This window comes from Rhinichthys klamathensis, unplaced genomic scaffold (genome assembly GCF_029890125.1).
Source record: "Rhinichthys klamathensis goyatoka isolate OS25496 unplaced genomic scaffold, OSU_Roscu_1.1 h1tg000210l_1, whole genome shotgun sequence".
Taxonomy (NCBI): Eukaryota; Metazoa; Chordata; class Actinopteri; order Cypriniformes; family Leuciscidae; genus Rhinichthys; species Rhinichthys klamathensis.
In genome coordinates this window covers 754,587-769,373 of record NW_026606735.1, presented here as the reverse complement: position 1 = coordinate 769,373, position 14,787 = coordinate 754,587, and the positions used below count along the sequence as shown (strand labels likewise).

General features: G+C 36.4%; 1 protein-coding gene across 2 annotated transcripts in view; it reads left to right on the top strand.

The window, feature by feature from the left end:
• ssh1a (slingshot protein phosphatase 1a) overlaps nucleotides 1–14,787 on the top strand; it is a 41,221-nt gene that overhangs the window by 13,572 nt on the left and 12,862 nt on the right. Inside the window, exons 1-2 of one of the 2 annotated variants that reach the window (XM_056263819.1) lie at nucleotides 4,719–4,986; nucleotides 11,834–11,934. In XM_056263819.1, the coding sequence (XP_056119794.1) occupies nucleotides 4,889–4,986; nucleotides 11,834–11,934 (199 nt within the window). In that variant the 5' untranslated portion in view covers nucleotides 4,719–4,888. Of the gene's footprint in view, nucleotides 1–4,718; nucleotides 4,987–11,833; nucleotides 11,935–14,787 lie in introns of those variants that run through there. The other variant, XM_056263818.1, reaches the window with a different exon arrangement.

Genomic DNA, 14,787 nt, shown 5'->3' with positions numbered 1-14,787 from the left:
CCCTCAATATGTAAGAACAAACAAATTAAACCCTTGAAGTTCCCACAGGAATTCTGTTGGCAATGCATTACTATACATCAAAAATTATTTCCTTAATCCGGAATTTTTGTGCTGTTTTCCAATTAAAGGTGCATTGTGTAATATTTAGGAGGATCTGTTGACAGAAATGCAATATCATATACATAACTATGTTTTCAGTGGTGTATAAAGACCTTCCATAATGAACCGTTATGTTTTTATTACCTTAGAACGAGCCGTTTCTATCTACATACACTGCGGGTCCACTTACTTCGAAATAGTTATTTTGCGCCGACATGTTTCTACAGCAGCCCTAAATGGACAAACTACTACAGAGCGTGTTTCATTACGTTATGTTCTTCGTACTAAGTCAGCGAATAAAACACTGACACAATGATGAACAAGTAACAATAATATATAAGTAATTATTAAGTATAATTTCTTAATTTATCTTTGTAAAGAAACCTCATTGCTTAACTGGCCACTCTCTGATGTCTCAGACAACAACATCTTTTCCTGTCGGCCACCATAACTTCTGTTAGTTGCAATAGGTAACCTCACCACTAGATGCTGCTAAAAATCACACACTGCACCTTTAAAAATACTTATAACAAGTAAATTGTTGCTTGGGACTTGTTTTCAAAGAATACTGTACACTAAAGTTCAAATGTTTGGGGTAAGATTTAGAAATTTAGTGTCTTTTATGTTCATCAACATCTGCAAAGTTACGACGCTCAAAGTTCAAAGCAAAGGGAGATATTTTCTTTTAAAGAAATTGCTTTTTAAGGACTACAACAAACGGCTGGTAAGGACTACGACATTCGTCCCGGGTTAGTGACATCACAAACCCTAAAATTTGCATAAACCCCGCCCCGGAACACGATTTATAGATTATCATGACAGAATAGAGGGTATGCGCATGACGTCACCGTCGGCCGGAGTGAATGCGGTCACGCCCACAAGTGGCAAAAAGACTGAGCGGCAGCATTTGTTTTCAGCGTGAATGCCGTGAAAATCACACAAAACACATCTAAAACGGGAAAGAGCTTTGCGATTGACTGTACAACTAGATTTGACCAGAAATCTGAGGTACTGTATATTTTTACAGACTGCAAAAAGCTACAGAACAGACTATATTCTGCATAATTGGATGTTTTTAAATAAACACTGACAAAAAACTATACAATTTTTAGGGCTGGACGATATGATGATATACAGTATAACATTAATGTAAGTGATCACTCGGATTTAGACCTATCTATATTGTATTTATATAAAACGTTTACAGGCAAATTGTCTTCATTTATTTCCCCGGCGTCGAAATCAGGCACATATAAATGTCAGGAAACACGATTCCTGGCTGCATGTCAATATCCATGGATCACTGGATCTTTGATAAGTTGTAAGGAACACTATATCGAGTCCAACTTTTAGTTTAAACTGATAATAGTTTGTTTTACTCGCGTTAACGCAGTTTCCCCTATTAACTCCAGTCACGCAGCAGCTCTTCTGCCACTCAGTCCCGCTGAGGGGGGCGTGTTCCGGCGGGAAAGTGACGTTAATGCATTCCCTCTATATGCTAATCAATGACTAGAAGATAACTACACATAAGCTACCTAAATTCATCAACTTATCATTCAGAAATGTTGTCTACATGTTGTCACTTCTTCTTGAGTCTCTCCATCTTTCTGACTCCGGTTTGAACATAAAAGGCTAAACGTTTTTGAAATTTTCAGTGCATGTCTGTGTGAGGTAATCGAAGCTGCTAAGGACACAAGTTGTGGTAGCTCCGCCCTCTGTGCCGGCCGGGAGCAGCAGCTCATTTGCATCTAAAGGGACAGACGCAAAAACGGTGCGTGACTTTAACATGCTAGATAAAAATATCTGTGGGGTATTTTGAGCTAAAACTTCACATACACACTCTGTGGACATCAGAGATAATGCCCTTTTCTTGTGAAAAGGGCATTATACCACCCCTTAAATACATTCTCTCTAAATAAAAGTATTAATTTCTTTAATAAATTTTACTCACCCCAAACTTTGAATGGTAGTGTATATATCTTCAATTAATGTATCACCCCATGGTCGTTTTTTTCTGGTTTTAAACCTAAACCTCAATCAATTTTATTTGATGTATGCTTAAAAAAAAAAATATATATATATATATTATAATATTATAGATAACACTTTACAATAAGGTTTATTAGTTAACATTAGTTAATACCTTAGTTAACATGAACTAAAAATGAACAATACTTATACAGCATTAATTCATCTTAGTTAATGTTAATTTCAACATTTACTAATACATTATTAAAATCAAAGGTTGTATTTATTTTAACTAATATTAAAGCTCCAGTCCGTAACTTTTTTAAGTTAAAAATAATCCAAAATAATTATATTAAAAAAAACTTATTCTGCCAGTGGTCAAAACTATCTGCTTGCCATAGCTAGATTCAAAACGGTTAGCTTGTAATAATGATTTTAATTCCAGTGGTACTGGTGGGTTTCCGCGGGAAATTCGAGCATGTCTTTGCGTCATGACGTCACACCCGTACACATAAAGAAGGAGTTTCGGCTAGCCGGCTATACTGCGCGTGACGAGATGTTTAGATGTATAGGCTTTTCTCGCAGCACTTTACATAATTAAACTTATGGCATCCAGAAAGATCCAAACAACAATCATCAGTGTCAACTGGAGATTCAGCAGTTATAAAACCCAAAAGACTTCGTACTTCGGATTTAAGGTGGCTAGAGAAAGAGAAAGAAACCGTCTCATGCGAACACAAGGATTTAAACATTGGCGGGGCTTTTGAAAAGTGCGTGAACTCCGTGTTTTGAAGGGGTTCAAAACGGAAGAAGAGGCTTTTTTTCTGCTGAACAAGTAAGACATTTCAATAGTTCAATCGTGTACAGTACGTTTTCTTAATTCACACAGTTATGGAGTTTCCTTTGTTGTGCCTTTCTCGTTTTGCTATTATGGAGAATATGAATTCTGAACTACACAGGTAACCATAAAACACATTAAATTTAACATTAGTCACGCAATGCTGATGTGATGATGTTAACATGAACAATTTGAGAACAAAGTAGGCTATAATTTGCACGGTTGCTGTAAATCGCGTTGATTAAATCTAACGAAGCTTATCATGTCGAATGCTTTTTCCCCCTTAGTTGGTCAGAACAAAAATGGATGTTACTTACTTGTTCAGAAGACATTTTCTTATGAAAATTCTTATGTTGGTCAAACTTTCAAAAAGTGAATCTGTGATTCTGTATGACAGTATCCACACAGCGCGGTGACTGACAGCAGCACTCGCCTCAAAGCACTGTGTTCTTCCGCGCTGTTTCATGCCGATTTACAACCCACGTAAAGATGATAATTCCGCGAATCACTGCAGTTACAGATTTCGAACGGAGCGATGGCGACAAAGAGGAAAAGCTACGGACTGCAGCTTTAACAAAGATTAATAAATACTGTAACAAATGTATTGCTCATTGTTAGTTCATGTTAGTTAATACATTAAATAATGTTAACTAATGAACCTTATTGTAAAGTGTTACCATATTATATTAATATTATAAACAAAAATATTCTTCTTCTCTCATTTCTGAGGAAACCCTCTGCAATTCCTTGTCCCATATATTGCTTCCATTGTAAGTTCATTACTGTAGACGTGGTTTCTGCTTATTTTTATGAACTGAGGGACAAGTCAAAGTTATTTTAGTGGTAATTGACAGCATTCCACTTGTATTGAACCCAGACAACTCCTTTAAAGAGTGTAACCTGGCAGCATTTTGTTTGTTTTCTGTTTTTGTTTTTTCATGGGTCTCGCCAATCCAGAAAGTAAAAATTTCAAATGCCCTTTAGTAAGTCCCATTCACTTGGCTTCTTTAGTTATTTAAGACGGCTCTCTTCATCTCCCTTTCTGTTCATCCTTCTTAAATATCTCCCCCTCCCTCTTTTTTGCAGATTCCCCCCAGCTATTTCTGTTCCTTGGTGTCTCGGTTTTCTCTTTGTCCTGTTTTATCAGCTTTTAGACGGAAAGAGTCAGCCCTCCTCAGTCAAGCCGCAGTGTTGACAGGCAAGATAGGGGAGTACAGACGGTCATCCAGTCTCTACACTTACTGCATTCTACTCAAGGGGGAAGCTCATCCCCCATATCCTAATGAGATTTTAAAGAAGCTTCCCTGATTCGTCTGACAGCGGCAGACACAGCCACCCCATGCTTAGCCCATGTGAGGATGGCACATAGAGGATTCTGGGACAGATCATTTTAGGGTGTGGCAAGCATTAAAAAAAAGCGGTTTTATTTCTCCAACAGAGCCACCAGGATCTCTGTGACCTGCTGGGCTTTTTGCAGTGTCACAAATGTTTGGAGTGCACTACATTGAAAATATTTCTGGTATTTGGTGCAATTTTCACAAATTTCATAAACAATTACAAAGACACAGCAAGTAACACATTGAATTAAATGTGAATTTAGTAGAAAACTGAAATAGGATTTTCTTGTAAAACGCACTCCAATAAGCTTTATTTACAGCAGGAAAAAAAAGGGAATTTCTTTCAGTGTAATTTCAGAGGCGAGATCTCATCATGCGCATACACAGAGTGCCTCGTCCCTTCCTGTAACTGCAAGAGAAGGGAACAGGTTTTTCCTCCTCTCTCTATTTACCCCCACACACACAGAGAGAGAGAGAGAGAGGGAGTGCGTCATTAGGAACTCGCTCACACACTCTCGGACAGCGTCAGACCGGGGTAGGGGCTGCAGACGCACTCCTCCTCTCCTCTGCATGCTGTTTTTCTCCCGCTCTGCCCGAAGCGTCCTGCAGACCGGGCGAGGGAGAGCTCCCTGTAGCCAGCAGCAGGATGCATCTGGTCTTAGACTCCTGTCAGGAAGTTGTGCTGAAGATGCTACCGTACTTTGTGGATAATGCATCCGTCACGCAGAGCCAGATCTACCACATGTGAGTGAACCAATGAATTGGTGCAGGAGTCTTGAGTGAAATCAGAGCTGATGTGGATTGCAGTGCCGTTTATATCTTTGGTTGATTGTGACGCATGACTTGTACAGTAAGATCCAGAAGTCTGAAAATCACAGGTTCCTATTCTAGTTTGCTGTCTGGAAACGAACAGATTGTTTTAGGATTGTGGTGTGAAGTGAATATGAAATATTTTATATTCTGTACTGTTTCTAGTCAATAATTAAGTGAGCATATTTGTGACTTTGATAATTAATTCTTTGGACAGACACATGGTCACATGGATCATTCTCGAACCGATCTGGAGAACATGATCATCAGGTTTTACACAAACTAATGGAATTCGTGCGTCTTGTGTGCTGCTGTCATAAAGCAAAAAGGAGACAAACCAACTACTAAGGCATTAGGTTAATTGCTAATTAATCTGAAAATTGTCAATTTTCCAGTTTAACTTTTCACTCACATTGTTGCTAATAAAATGCAGTTTGGGGTCTGTGACTTTTTGTATGTTTTGAAAGAAGTCTCTTACGATCATCAAGGCATCATTTATTTGATCACATATGCAGTATAAACAATTATATCTGTTTTTTTATGCATTTTAAAATGTAATGTATTCCTGTGATGGCAAGGCTAAATTTTCAGCATCATTACTCCAGTCTTCAGTGTCACATGATCCTTCAGAAATCATTCTGAAATGCTGGTTTGGTGCGCAAGAAACATTTCTTATTATTATAATTGTTGAAACCAGTTGTACTGCTTGTGGAAACCAAGTTTGGTAACCCTTTAGTTTAGGGTCCAATTCTCACTATTAAAGGGATAGTTCACCCAAAAATGAAAATTCTGTCAGTAATTACTCACCCTTATGTTGTTCCAACCCCGTAAGACTTTCGTTCATCTTCGGAACACAAATTAAGATATTTTTGATTAAATCTGAGAGCTGGATCACTCCTCCATAGGCTTCTTAAGGGATCGAAACTGGCCGGCCCAAAAGTTATGAAAGACATCGTTAAAATAGTCCGAGTGACTACAGTGGCTCAACCATAAGTTTATCAAGCAACGAGAATACTTTTTGTGCGCAAAAAAACAAACAAAAATAACTACTTTATTCAACTATTTATTTCCTTCCCTGTGGGCCGTGAGTGAGTTCACGTAGTGATATTGCGCAAAGCTTCTGTGTTGTACGTCACGCATCACACACATGACCAGCGTCGGCCAATAGTGAGCCTACATGTGACGTGCAACACAGAAGCTTTGCGCAATATCACTACGATATTACACTATGATAATATCACTATATTTTCATTTTTGGGTGAACTAACCCTTTAACTAGTTGCTTATTATCATGCATATTACTATGATATTGGCTATTTATTAGTACTAATAAAGCACATATTAATGCCTTACTCTGATTGACCATATTCTACATCTCTTAACTCTACCCAATTCCTAAACTTAACAACTACCTTACTAAATATTAATAAGCAGTAATTAGGAGTTTATTGAGGCAAAACTCTTAGTTAATAGTTAGTTAATACTGAGAATTGGAACCAAATCTAAAGTGTGACTGAAAGTTTGGAATGTAAATCTTTTGTAACATTATAAATGTCCTTACTGTCACTTTACTTAAAAAAAAAAAAAAATACATCAAACTTTTGAACGGTAGTGTAATTGGTAAGTAAAAATTTTTTTTTTTAGAAAAATGCAAAATAGAAGTAAATCTTAGGCATTTGGATCCCACTGAAACTTGTGGACAGTATTGTGAGTGATGCGTGTAGTACAGAGCTGGAAACCTCTACCGGGACTACAGGTGTGACCCAGTTACAGCTGCTGGCAACATTCATACCTCATATTTATCTGAGCCCTGAAGATGAGTAAGTTTTCAGCTTACGTGTGTGTTTGCTCTTAGTGTGTCACATACTATAGTTTTGCTTTGACCTGTAAAATCTGGTCTTGCCACATCATAAACTTTCTTTTTATTATTGCTCTTAGTGTTACCTGAGAGGTAGTGATGTTTGCATATTTGAATGAAAGGCATGCGGTCGTCCAATTTTGTGTTTTTTATTTGCCTTAGGTTGTGTGCATTATATAAGAGTGGACATTCCACTCCTGCAGATGGTCATTATCAAAATACTATCAGATGATGCTGGGCCAAATTAATTCTGACCTTCAGATGAATTTACTGACTGTCATGTGGAGTTGTTCGGCCTATGTGCTTTATACTGTGCTTTGCTGTCATATGAAAAGTATTTTTGGAGAAAATGAGTAAGTTTATTCAAAAGTTGTCCCTCTATAGGGTGCATATATTGCATCTTTTAAATGCACTTTATTTGGTCACAATTGCCATTATTGGTATACTAGTTTGTAGATCATTCCTTGTCTTCTGACTTATGTGAGCATTTAAATTAAACTTCAGTAGCAAAAACAGTATCGATAAATTCATTTCATTATTCAGCTCAAACTGTCTGTCTGAATCCAAGAATCATTCGGATTCAATTAATATAGTATATTTTTAGCATCATCTCTCACGTATTGCCGTTTATTACCTTATATTTTTTACATAGCATTGCAAAATTGTTAAAAACAGTGGAATACATTTCTTGATTTATTTATTTTTTCACTTATTAAATTATTAACTTTTGAACAATTTGAATGTACTTTACTACAAGTCTTTTTGGTCGAAGTGATTGATCCTCTAATTGAAGATAAGCTATTTAGAGCAAATGCATACATATTGATTGATTTATACTGGATGTATCTTGAATATCAGAAAGCTGAAAAATATTTTGGCCTATATATATTATTCAGTTGTAATTTATTCAGTCTTTGCCAAACATATGTTGCCTGCTCTCTTTATGTCTATTAATTAAGTGTCCATGACACTAAATTATGCGATGAACATTAACTAAATAACATAAAATGCAACATGTTCATTAAAGATGACAAAATATAAATGAAATATAGTCATATATTGTGTAATGCAGGGAATTCTGGGAATGTTTTTACTTCCAAAATCCATTATCCATACATTATTTTACAGTAAAATGACATGTAATGCAATATTAAACCACGTAACTTTTATAGTTAACCAATTTACAGGTTTTAACTCTTTTTCTGTTAAAAAATAATAATTATTTTTACAGAAAAGTGTATACAATTTCTGTGACATTCATCAGGAAAATAAGTTGACACGTTTATATTTTTGCTGTAGTTTTGATTCCAGAATTTCTACCAAAGGGCTGTTCATCCTACAGCAGGTGCCAAGTATCCATCTGGGGCCGACTAAACATACAATTGAAACGTGGACAGAGACGTTTTAGAGCGGTTTCTTCTCAAAACTCTTACTCACATCATAATTACACCCTTGGAGATGAGTGTATTCTGCTCAAGGCTTGTGTACCGTCATTTTCAGCTGTCTGTCTCGCAGTCATGACTCAATCCATCAGCCCAACGGTGCTGAGCTGCTTCCAGCCTTCACATAAATCGCTCAGAGGGGCGGACAGAGAGAGAGCGCAGCAGGGAGAGGAGAAACAAAAGAGAGGAGGATGGAAACAAAAGCCGCTGTGATCCGCTGACACCCTCGGGGCCTTACGAGGGAGGGTGAGAAAGTTGAAGAAGGGAATAAGAGAAAGGGAGGAGGAGGAAGTAGGAGAGAAATAAAGAGAAGGGTGGGGTGGGGTGGGGGCACAATGCGAGTTTTGTTGCTGGTTGCTAATCATGTGATGGTTGTTTCTCTGAATGCTGAGACACTGGAAGTCCAGTCAGGGAAAATGAGAGGGATGAGTCAGCAGAGGGTCACAGCCACAGCAGGGCGAGAAAACAATCTGACCCCGAAATATTTGTCCTGACTCGAGCATGATGGTTTTGAGGAGCCACTCCTAAATAGCCAGTCAGTGATCTTTCTGAATGTACACTTCTATTATGTAGATTTCAAGTTTGATGCTGTACATTTCATACTTTGTGTTGCATCTGTGGGTTTGAGAAAGGGATTATTTTACTTTACTTTTACTAAGTTTGACACGTTTTTTAATATTTTTTTTTAGCATGAACCATTTAATTGAAATGAGATTACAGATTACCGTAGTGTAGAGTTGTGAAACACTACATATTTTCAAAATTGTCAAACCCTTTGGGTTGTCTGAATTAGTCAACTAGTTAGTCTTTTTGTCTATTGCCTATTTAGCATGAATTCTGTGTTCTCCGTAGTGGTCCACTGATATCTTTTTAAAGGTTCAATAATGGAAACTAGAGAGAACAATGGCCAGTGGCCAACATACTCAAATGTAATTGGGCTGTATTCACACAAAAGCAGAATACAGTTGTCAGTTGATTGCAGTTCTGTTCACAAACAGTTCACTTATAAAAGAGATTGACCACCTCATTCTGTAACTTATGGAACTGCCTTACACTTTCAAGAGAGTGAGAGTGATTTAGAGAGTATGTTTAGATGAAGTGTGCTGCATGAATGAAGCCAGCCAACAACTAGTTGCCTCACATGTCGTATGCGAGCATGTGTGCGTTGCAGGTTGTTTTGTTCTTGTCAAGCACTAATGTTACGCTCATCAATACTCGGGTTATGAAATGCTATTTAAAAAAAAAAAAAAAAAAAATGATTTTATTCAGCAAGTGCTTTAAATTGATTCTGTAAAGGCATTTATAATGTTACATTTCTATTTAAACCTTTGAATCATCAAATAATCATGAAAAAGATCTCACAGTTTCCACAAAAATATTAATCAGCAGAACTGTCTTCAACAGTGGCTAGTAGTAGTTTCTACAACTGCTTTCAAGTGCCCAGTTGTAGTTTACAATATAGTAATATAAGAGTATTGCATTCGTCACAAAATGTTTTTTGCTCACTCTTTCTGTCTCTGATGTATTGTTTGTAAGTATATATATATATATATATATTAGGGCTGTCAAATGATTAATCACGATTAATCGCATCCAAAATAAAAGTTTTTTTTACATAATATATGTGGGTGCACTGTGTATAATTATTTTGTAGATATATAAATACACACACATGCATGTATATTTAATATAAAAATATTATTTATATATAAAATATTTATATTTATATATAATATAAATTATATATAAATCTATATACAGTATATACATGAAAATATTTCTTAAATATATACAAGCATGTGTGTGTATTTATATATATATATATAAAATAATTATACACAGTGCACCCACATATATTATGTAAAAAAAACTTTTATTTTGGATGTGATTAATCACGATTAATCATTTGACAGCCCTAATATATATATATATATATAGACACAATAAATCCACAGGCAAGGAGGAGGCCATTCTCACACACAAATATACACATACATACACACACACACACACACACACACGTTTGCTTCGTTATCTAAATGGGGAGATTCCATAGATGTAATGGTTTTTATACAGTACAAAGTACAAACTGTATATTCTATCCCATACACTAAACCTACCCATCACACAAACCTTTTTGCATTTTTAAAAAACCTTTAATTTATTTTTATACCAGATTTACAAATGAGGTCGTCCCTAAAGGGAGGTTTTTGTTTTGGTCACTTCTGGGTACAAAGTTGTCCCTTAAAATATAGTTAAGTAGACCGGACCCCTAAACCTACCCATCACTCTCACTCACACACACACACACACACACACTAAACGACCCCTAAACTTACCCATCACACACACACACACACACACACACACTAACCCGACCCCTAAACCTACCCATCACTCACACACACACACACACACACACACACACACAATAACCGACCCCTAAACTTACCCATCACACACACACATACACACACACACACAGTTCATTAAACTTTCTAGCAAAGTCATGTTCAACACCATGTTCAGACTAATTCATGTGAACCATCCCTGCCCTGTTATGACAGTAGGATAACAGACGAGAGTGTTTTCATTACAGCTCAGTAGCTTCTCTGCAAGATATTGAGCACATTTCTCACCGCTGTAGTCCTGGTTTTCCCAGCACTGAGTTTCCATTAAGACTTACAGTACTTTAGCCACAGTGCATTATAATAATAATAAGCCTCAGGTGGTTCACAATCACATTTTTTATGTGTTTAACTGCATGTAAGGCTAATTATTGCCCCACCTAAAATCACAGACCTAAAGCACATGTCGTGAGCATACGGGACGGGTGAGTGATGGTGAGATGGGTTGTATAACATGCAAAATTCAACCCCAGAGGATTAAAGATGAAAAGTCATAGGTCATTCACAAAGTATTTTGTTTTCATATGGAAAGACTGGACACATAGCCATATATATTTATCATAAACCCACTGATAACTTTTTAGATTACTGACATAATCCTAAATTTATGCACGGAAAATGAAATGCATGTATATTTGTAGACCAATGTAGAAATGTTTGGGGTCAGTGAGATTTATTTAAAATAAATTAATACTTTTATCCAGCAAAGATGCATTAAATTGATCAAAAGTGTCAGTAAAGACATTTATAATATTACAAAATATTTCTATTTCATTTGAAAAATTTATTTTCAACCTTCTCAGATTTTTGTTCAAATATTTTGAATGAGAGTATATGAATATATGAATCAGTGAACAGGACTCAATGTTTGTTTTTTTATAAAAATATTAAAAAACAAGAAGAATATGAGCAGAGAAAGAAAAACCCACATGCTTGCGCTAAATCCAACTCCACATTTTTTTTTCCTGGGGTTTTGTTGTCTAAACTGTCATGCAAGCATGTTTTGGTCAGTTGTTGCTGTCGTTTCTCACATTGTCTCCTCTCTACCCTTTCTTTCCCTCCATCTTTTACAGTTTAAGTGAGAGCTTCTTCATGGTCAAGGGGGCCGCTCTGTTTTTGCAGCAGGGCAGTTGTCCACAGGGTCCGAGAGGTCAAACTCACCACAAGCATGCAGGTCAGTCCATGCACTTGAATGGGATTGAGGGGTTTGTATACAATCTGTCTCCTCCCTTGCATCACACGTCAGTGTGTTCCTCAATTTACATAAGCAGCCAAAGTACAGGTGACGTTTTTGAATGCTCACTGTTATTCGAGTCAACAGTGTATTAACGATCCTTATTAACTGTACTTCAGGGCCTGTATTACTGTGGTAATTTCATTTAGGAATATAACTTTTTCAAATCTTAAGTCAATAATTAAAATAGGAAGTTTGTCATTTTACATTAAAGACAATAACAGTTTGAATTATGGTGTTTTGGTGGAAATAATGGTTACTATAGTAATTATTGTAAAGGTGACTTTTAAAGCAGCACGATTAATCGTCAAAAGTTCTCGATTCAAAAACCCATGCAGTCATATTCCTAAATGACAACGATTCGGCTATGTCTATTAAACCTTTGACAAAATCATACCGTCTGTCCTGAGAGGGAAATTCAGAAATTCTGCAGCAGATGCTGTCTGGCTGACGGACAGACTCAGTGCTGGCTAAGCGTGTCCCAGACAAGTGTGTGTGTGTGTGTGTGTTTGTATGTGGATTAGCCAGATTAGCAGTTTAGCTCAGCACATTGGGACTGTGAGAACATCACTTCTTATAGACAGGGCACTCAGAATGGGAACACAAAAAATATTTCTTTTTTTTATCTAATTTATGGGACAGTTGACCACCAGAAAGGAACACATTTGTAGAGAGGCTGTCTGTATAGACACATACAGAAATTTTACAGAAATATTTTAGATATACATACCAAAAGTGGAGCTTGTTTTCTCATTATATGTGGTGGTAAGTTGTCACAATCTGCCTGTTAAACAACCTATTGTGGGGAAATGTCAACAAACAGTATACAGTTATGAAAAATTATAATGATATTGGGATTTTAGTTTGGAAGACAGAACTCACAAACCATTTTTATCTACAGTAGTTAGTACACTGCTAGAAAAACAAGCAATTCATCTGACACATTTAATCAGTCGATCAAAGACTGTATCTCCTCAGCAACAACGTAAACACAAATGCATGACAACAGATGTCCCAGCCGCCATCAGTCCAGCATCTTCTAACACGTGTGACACGTTGAATTTATTAAACATGTTTACTGCTAAACAGAAGGGTGTTGCTTCGGGTGAATTGAATCTGTTATGAGAGAAACTACACACCATGCAGACACAACAAACCCTCAGGCTTTATGCACTGACTATCTCGCCACGCTTTCGGACAGCTTTTCATATCACAGCAGGTTTAGACTGATTTTTTTTTTAATGGCCCCTCATATCACCTGATATTATCAAGCATCTGTTTTGTCAGTTGGCTAATATTACGCTGTGGTCTTGTTGGGATGTGCGGTTTCGATTTGATGTGTCAGGTATAGTGCTGATCCACAGGTGCGTTAACACAGGTTTGACGAGTGGTTTTGTTTTTTACATTGTCTCGGGGCACGTAGTGTTTTGAGCTTCGCTTGAGTCATGAGCGTTTTGTGAAATGTACGAATAATTAACGCAACTGCCCGTCAATCACAAGATGAACATGACAAACACTTCCTATAAAGTGACTTATGCAGACAGTCTAGAAGATCTGGAATTAGATTACAAGAATTAGATCATTTAAAAAAATACTAGGGTAGAGAAGTCAGCTGTCTCCATTGAGAAACAGCGGATGTCTGCGTTAGACTAGAGTAGACGATGCAAGGTTTCTCTTCCTCTGTTGCAGTCTGGGTACAAAATGTTCTCTGACAGTAAGAATAGCTCTGCTTTTTTCTCAGTAAGACCTTGTCACAGTTTAACATTTATTCATGAGGAAAATCCTCGGTACTCATTCTGAAGGTAAATCAAGCCCTTAAATATCTTCTCTTTAAATATCCTTCCTTTTAGATGTTAGGTCCTGTCAGGTTTTTTTTTTTTTTTTTTTTTGACGTCATCAGTCACCTCTATTTGCATTCTCATGGTGCCAGGAGCCAGACAGTCTAAAATAGTATCAGCTGTGATGTATTAAACACTGTCCAACTTCCTAAAGCAAGATACACCATAAATATTTGCAACTGTGCCATAAATGCAGAGTGAAATAATGAGATAAAGGAAAGGCTCTTTAGAGGTCCAAGTAAAACACAAAGGCAAATTTAAAGGGGTTATAATATGAGGAATTACATTTCTCCTAATCTTTTGAGATGAAATGGTTCAATGTGCTTAAAAAAATACACTACTGTTCAAAAGGTTGGGGCCGAAATGATTTTAAAAAATAATAATAATTTGACAGAAGACTTTAACTATTACCATTTAAAATAACTGTTTTCTATTTTAATATATATTTTTAATAATCTTGTGATTGCAAAGCTAAATTTTTTTTCAGCATCATTGCTACAGTCTTCAGTGTCACATGATCCTTCAGAAATCATTCTAATATGCTGATTTGGTGCTTAAGAAACATTTTATACATTGGCTTGGTTTCTTAGTACTTATAAAGCACATATTAATGCCTTATTCTGCATGACCTTATTCTACATCTCTTAATCCTACCCAATATGCAAACTTAAACGCTACAAAATCTACATTACTAACTATTAATAAGCAGCAAATGATGGGTTTATTGAGGCAAAAGTTGTGGTTAATAGTGAATATGTGTTCCCCATACTAAAGTGTTACCAATATTTCTTATTATCAGTGTTGAAAACAGTTGTGCCGCGGTTGTAATATTTTTGAGTAAACCAAGATACATTCTTTTTTAGGATTCTTTGGTGAATAGAAAGCTCAAATGAACAGCATTTATTTGAAATGAAACATTTTGTATCAAGGTCTTTACTGTCACTTTTGATCAATT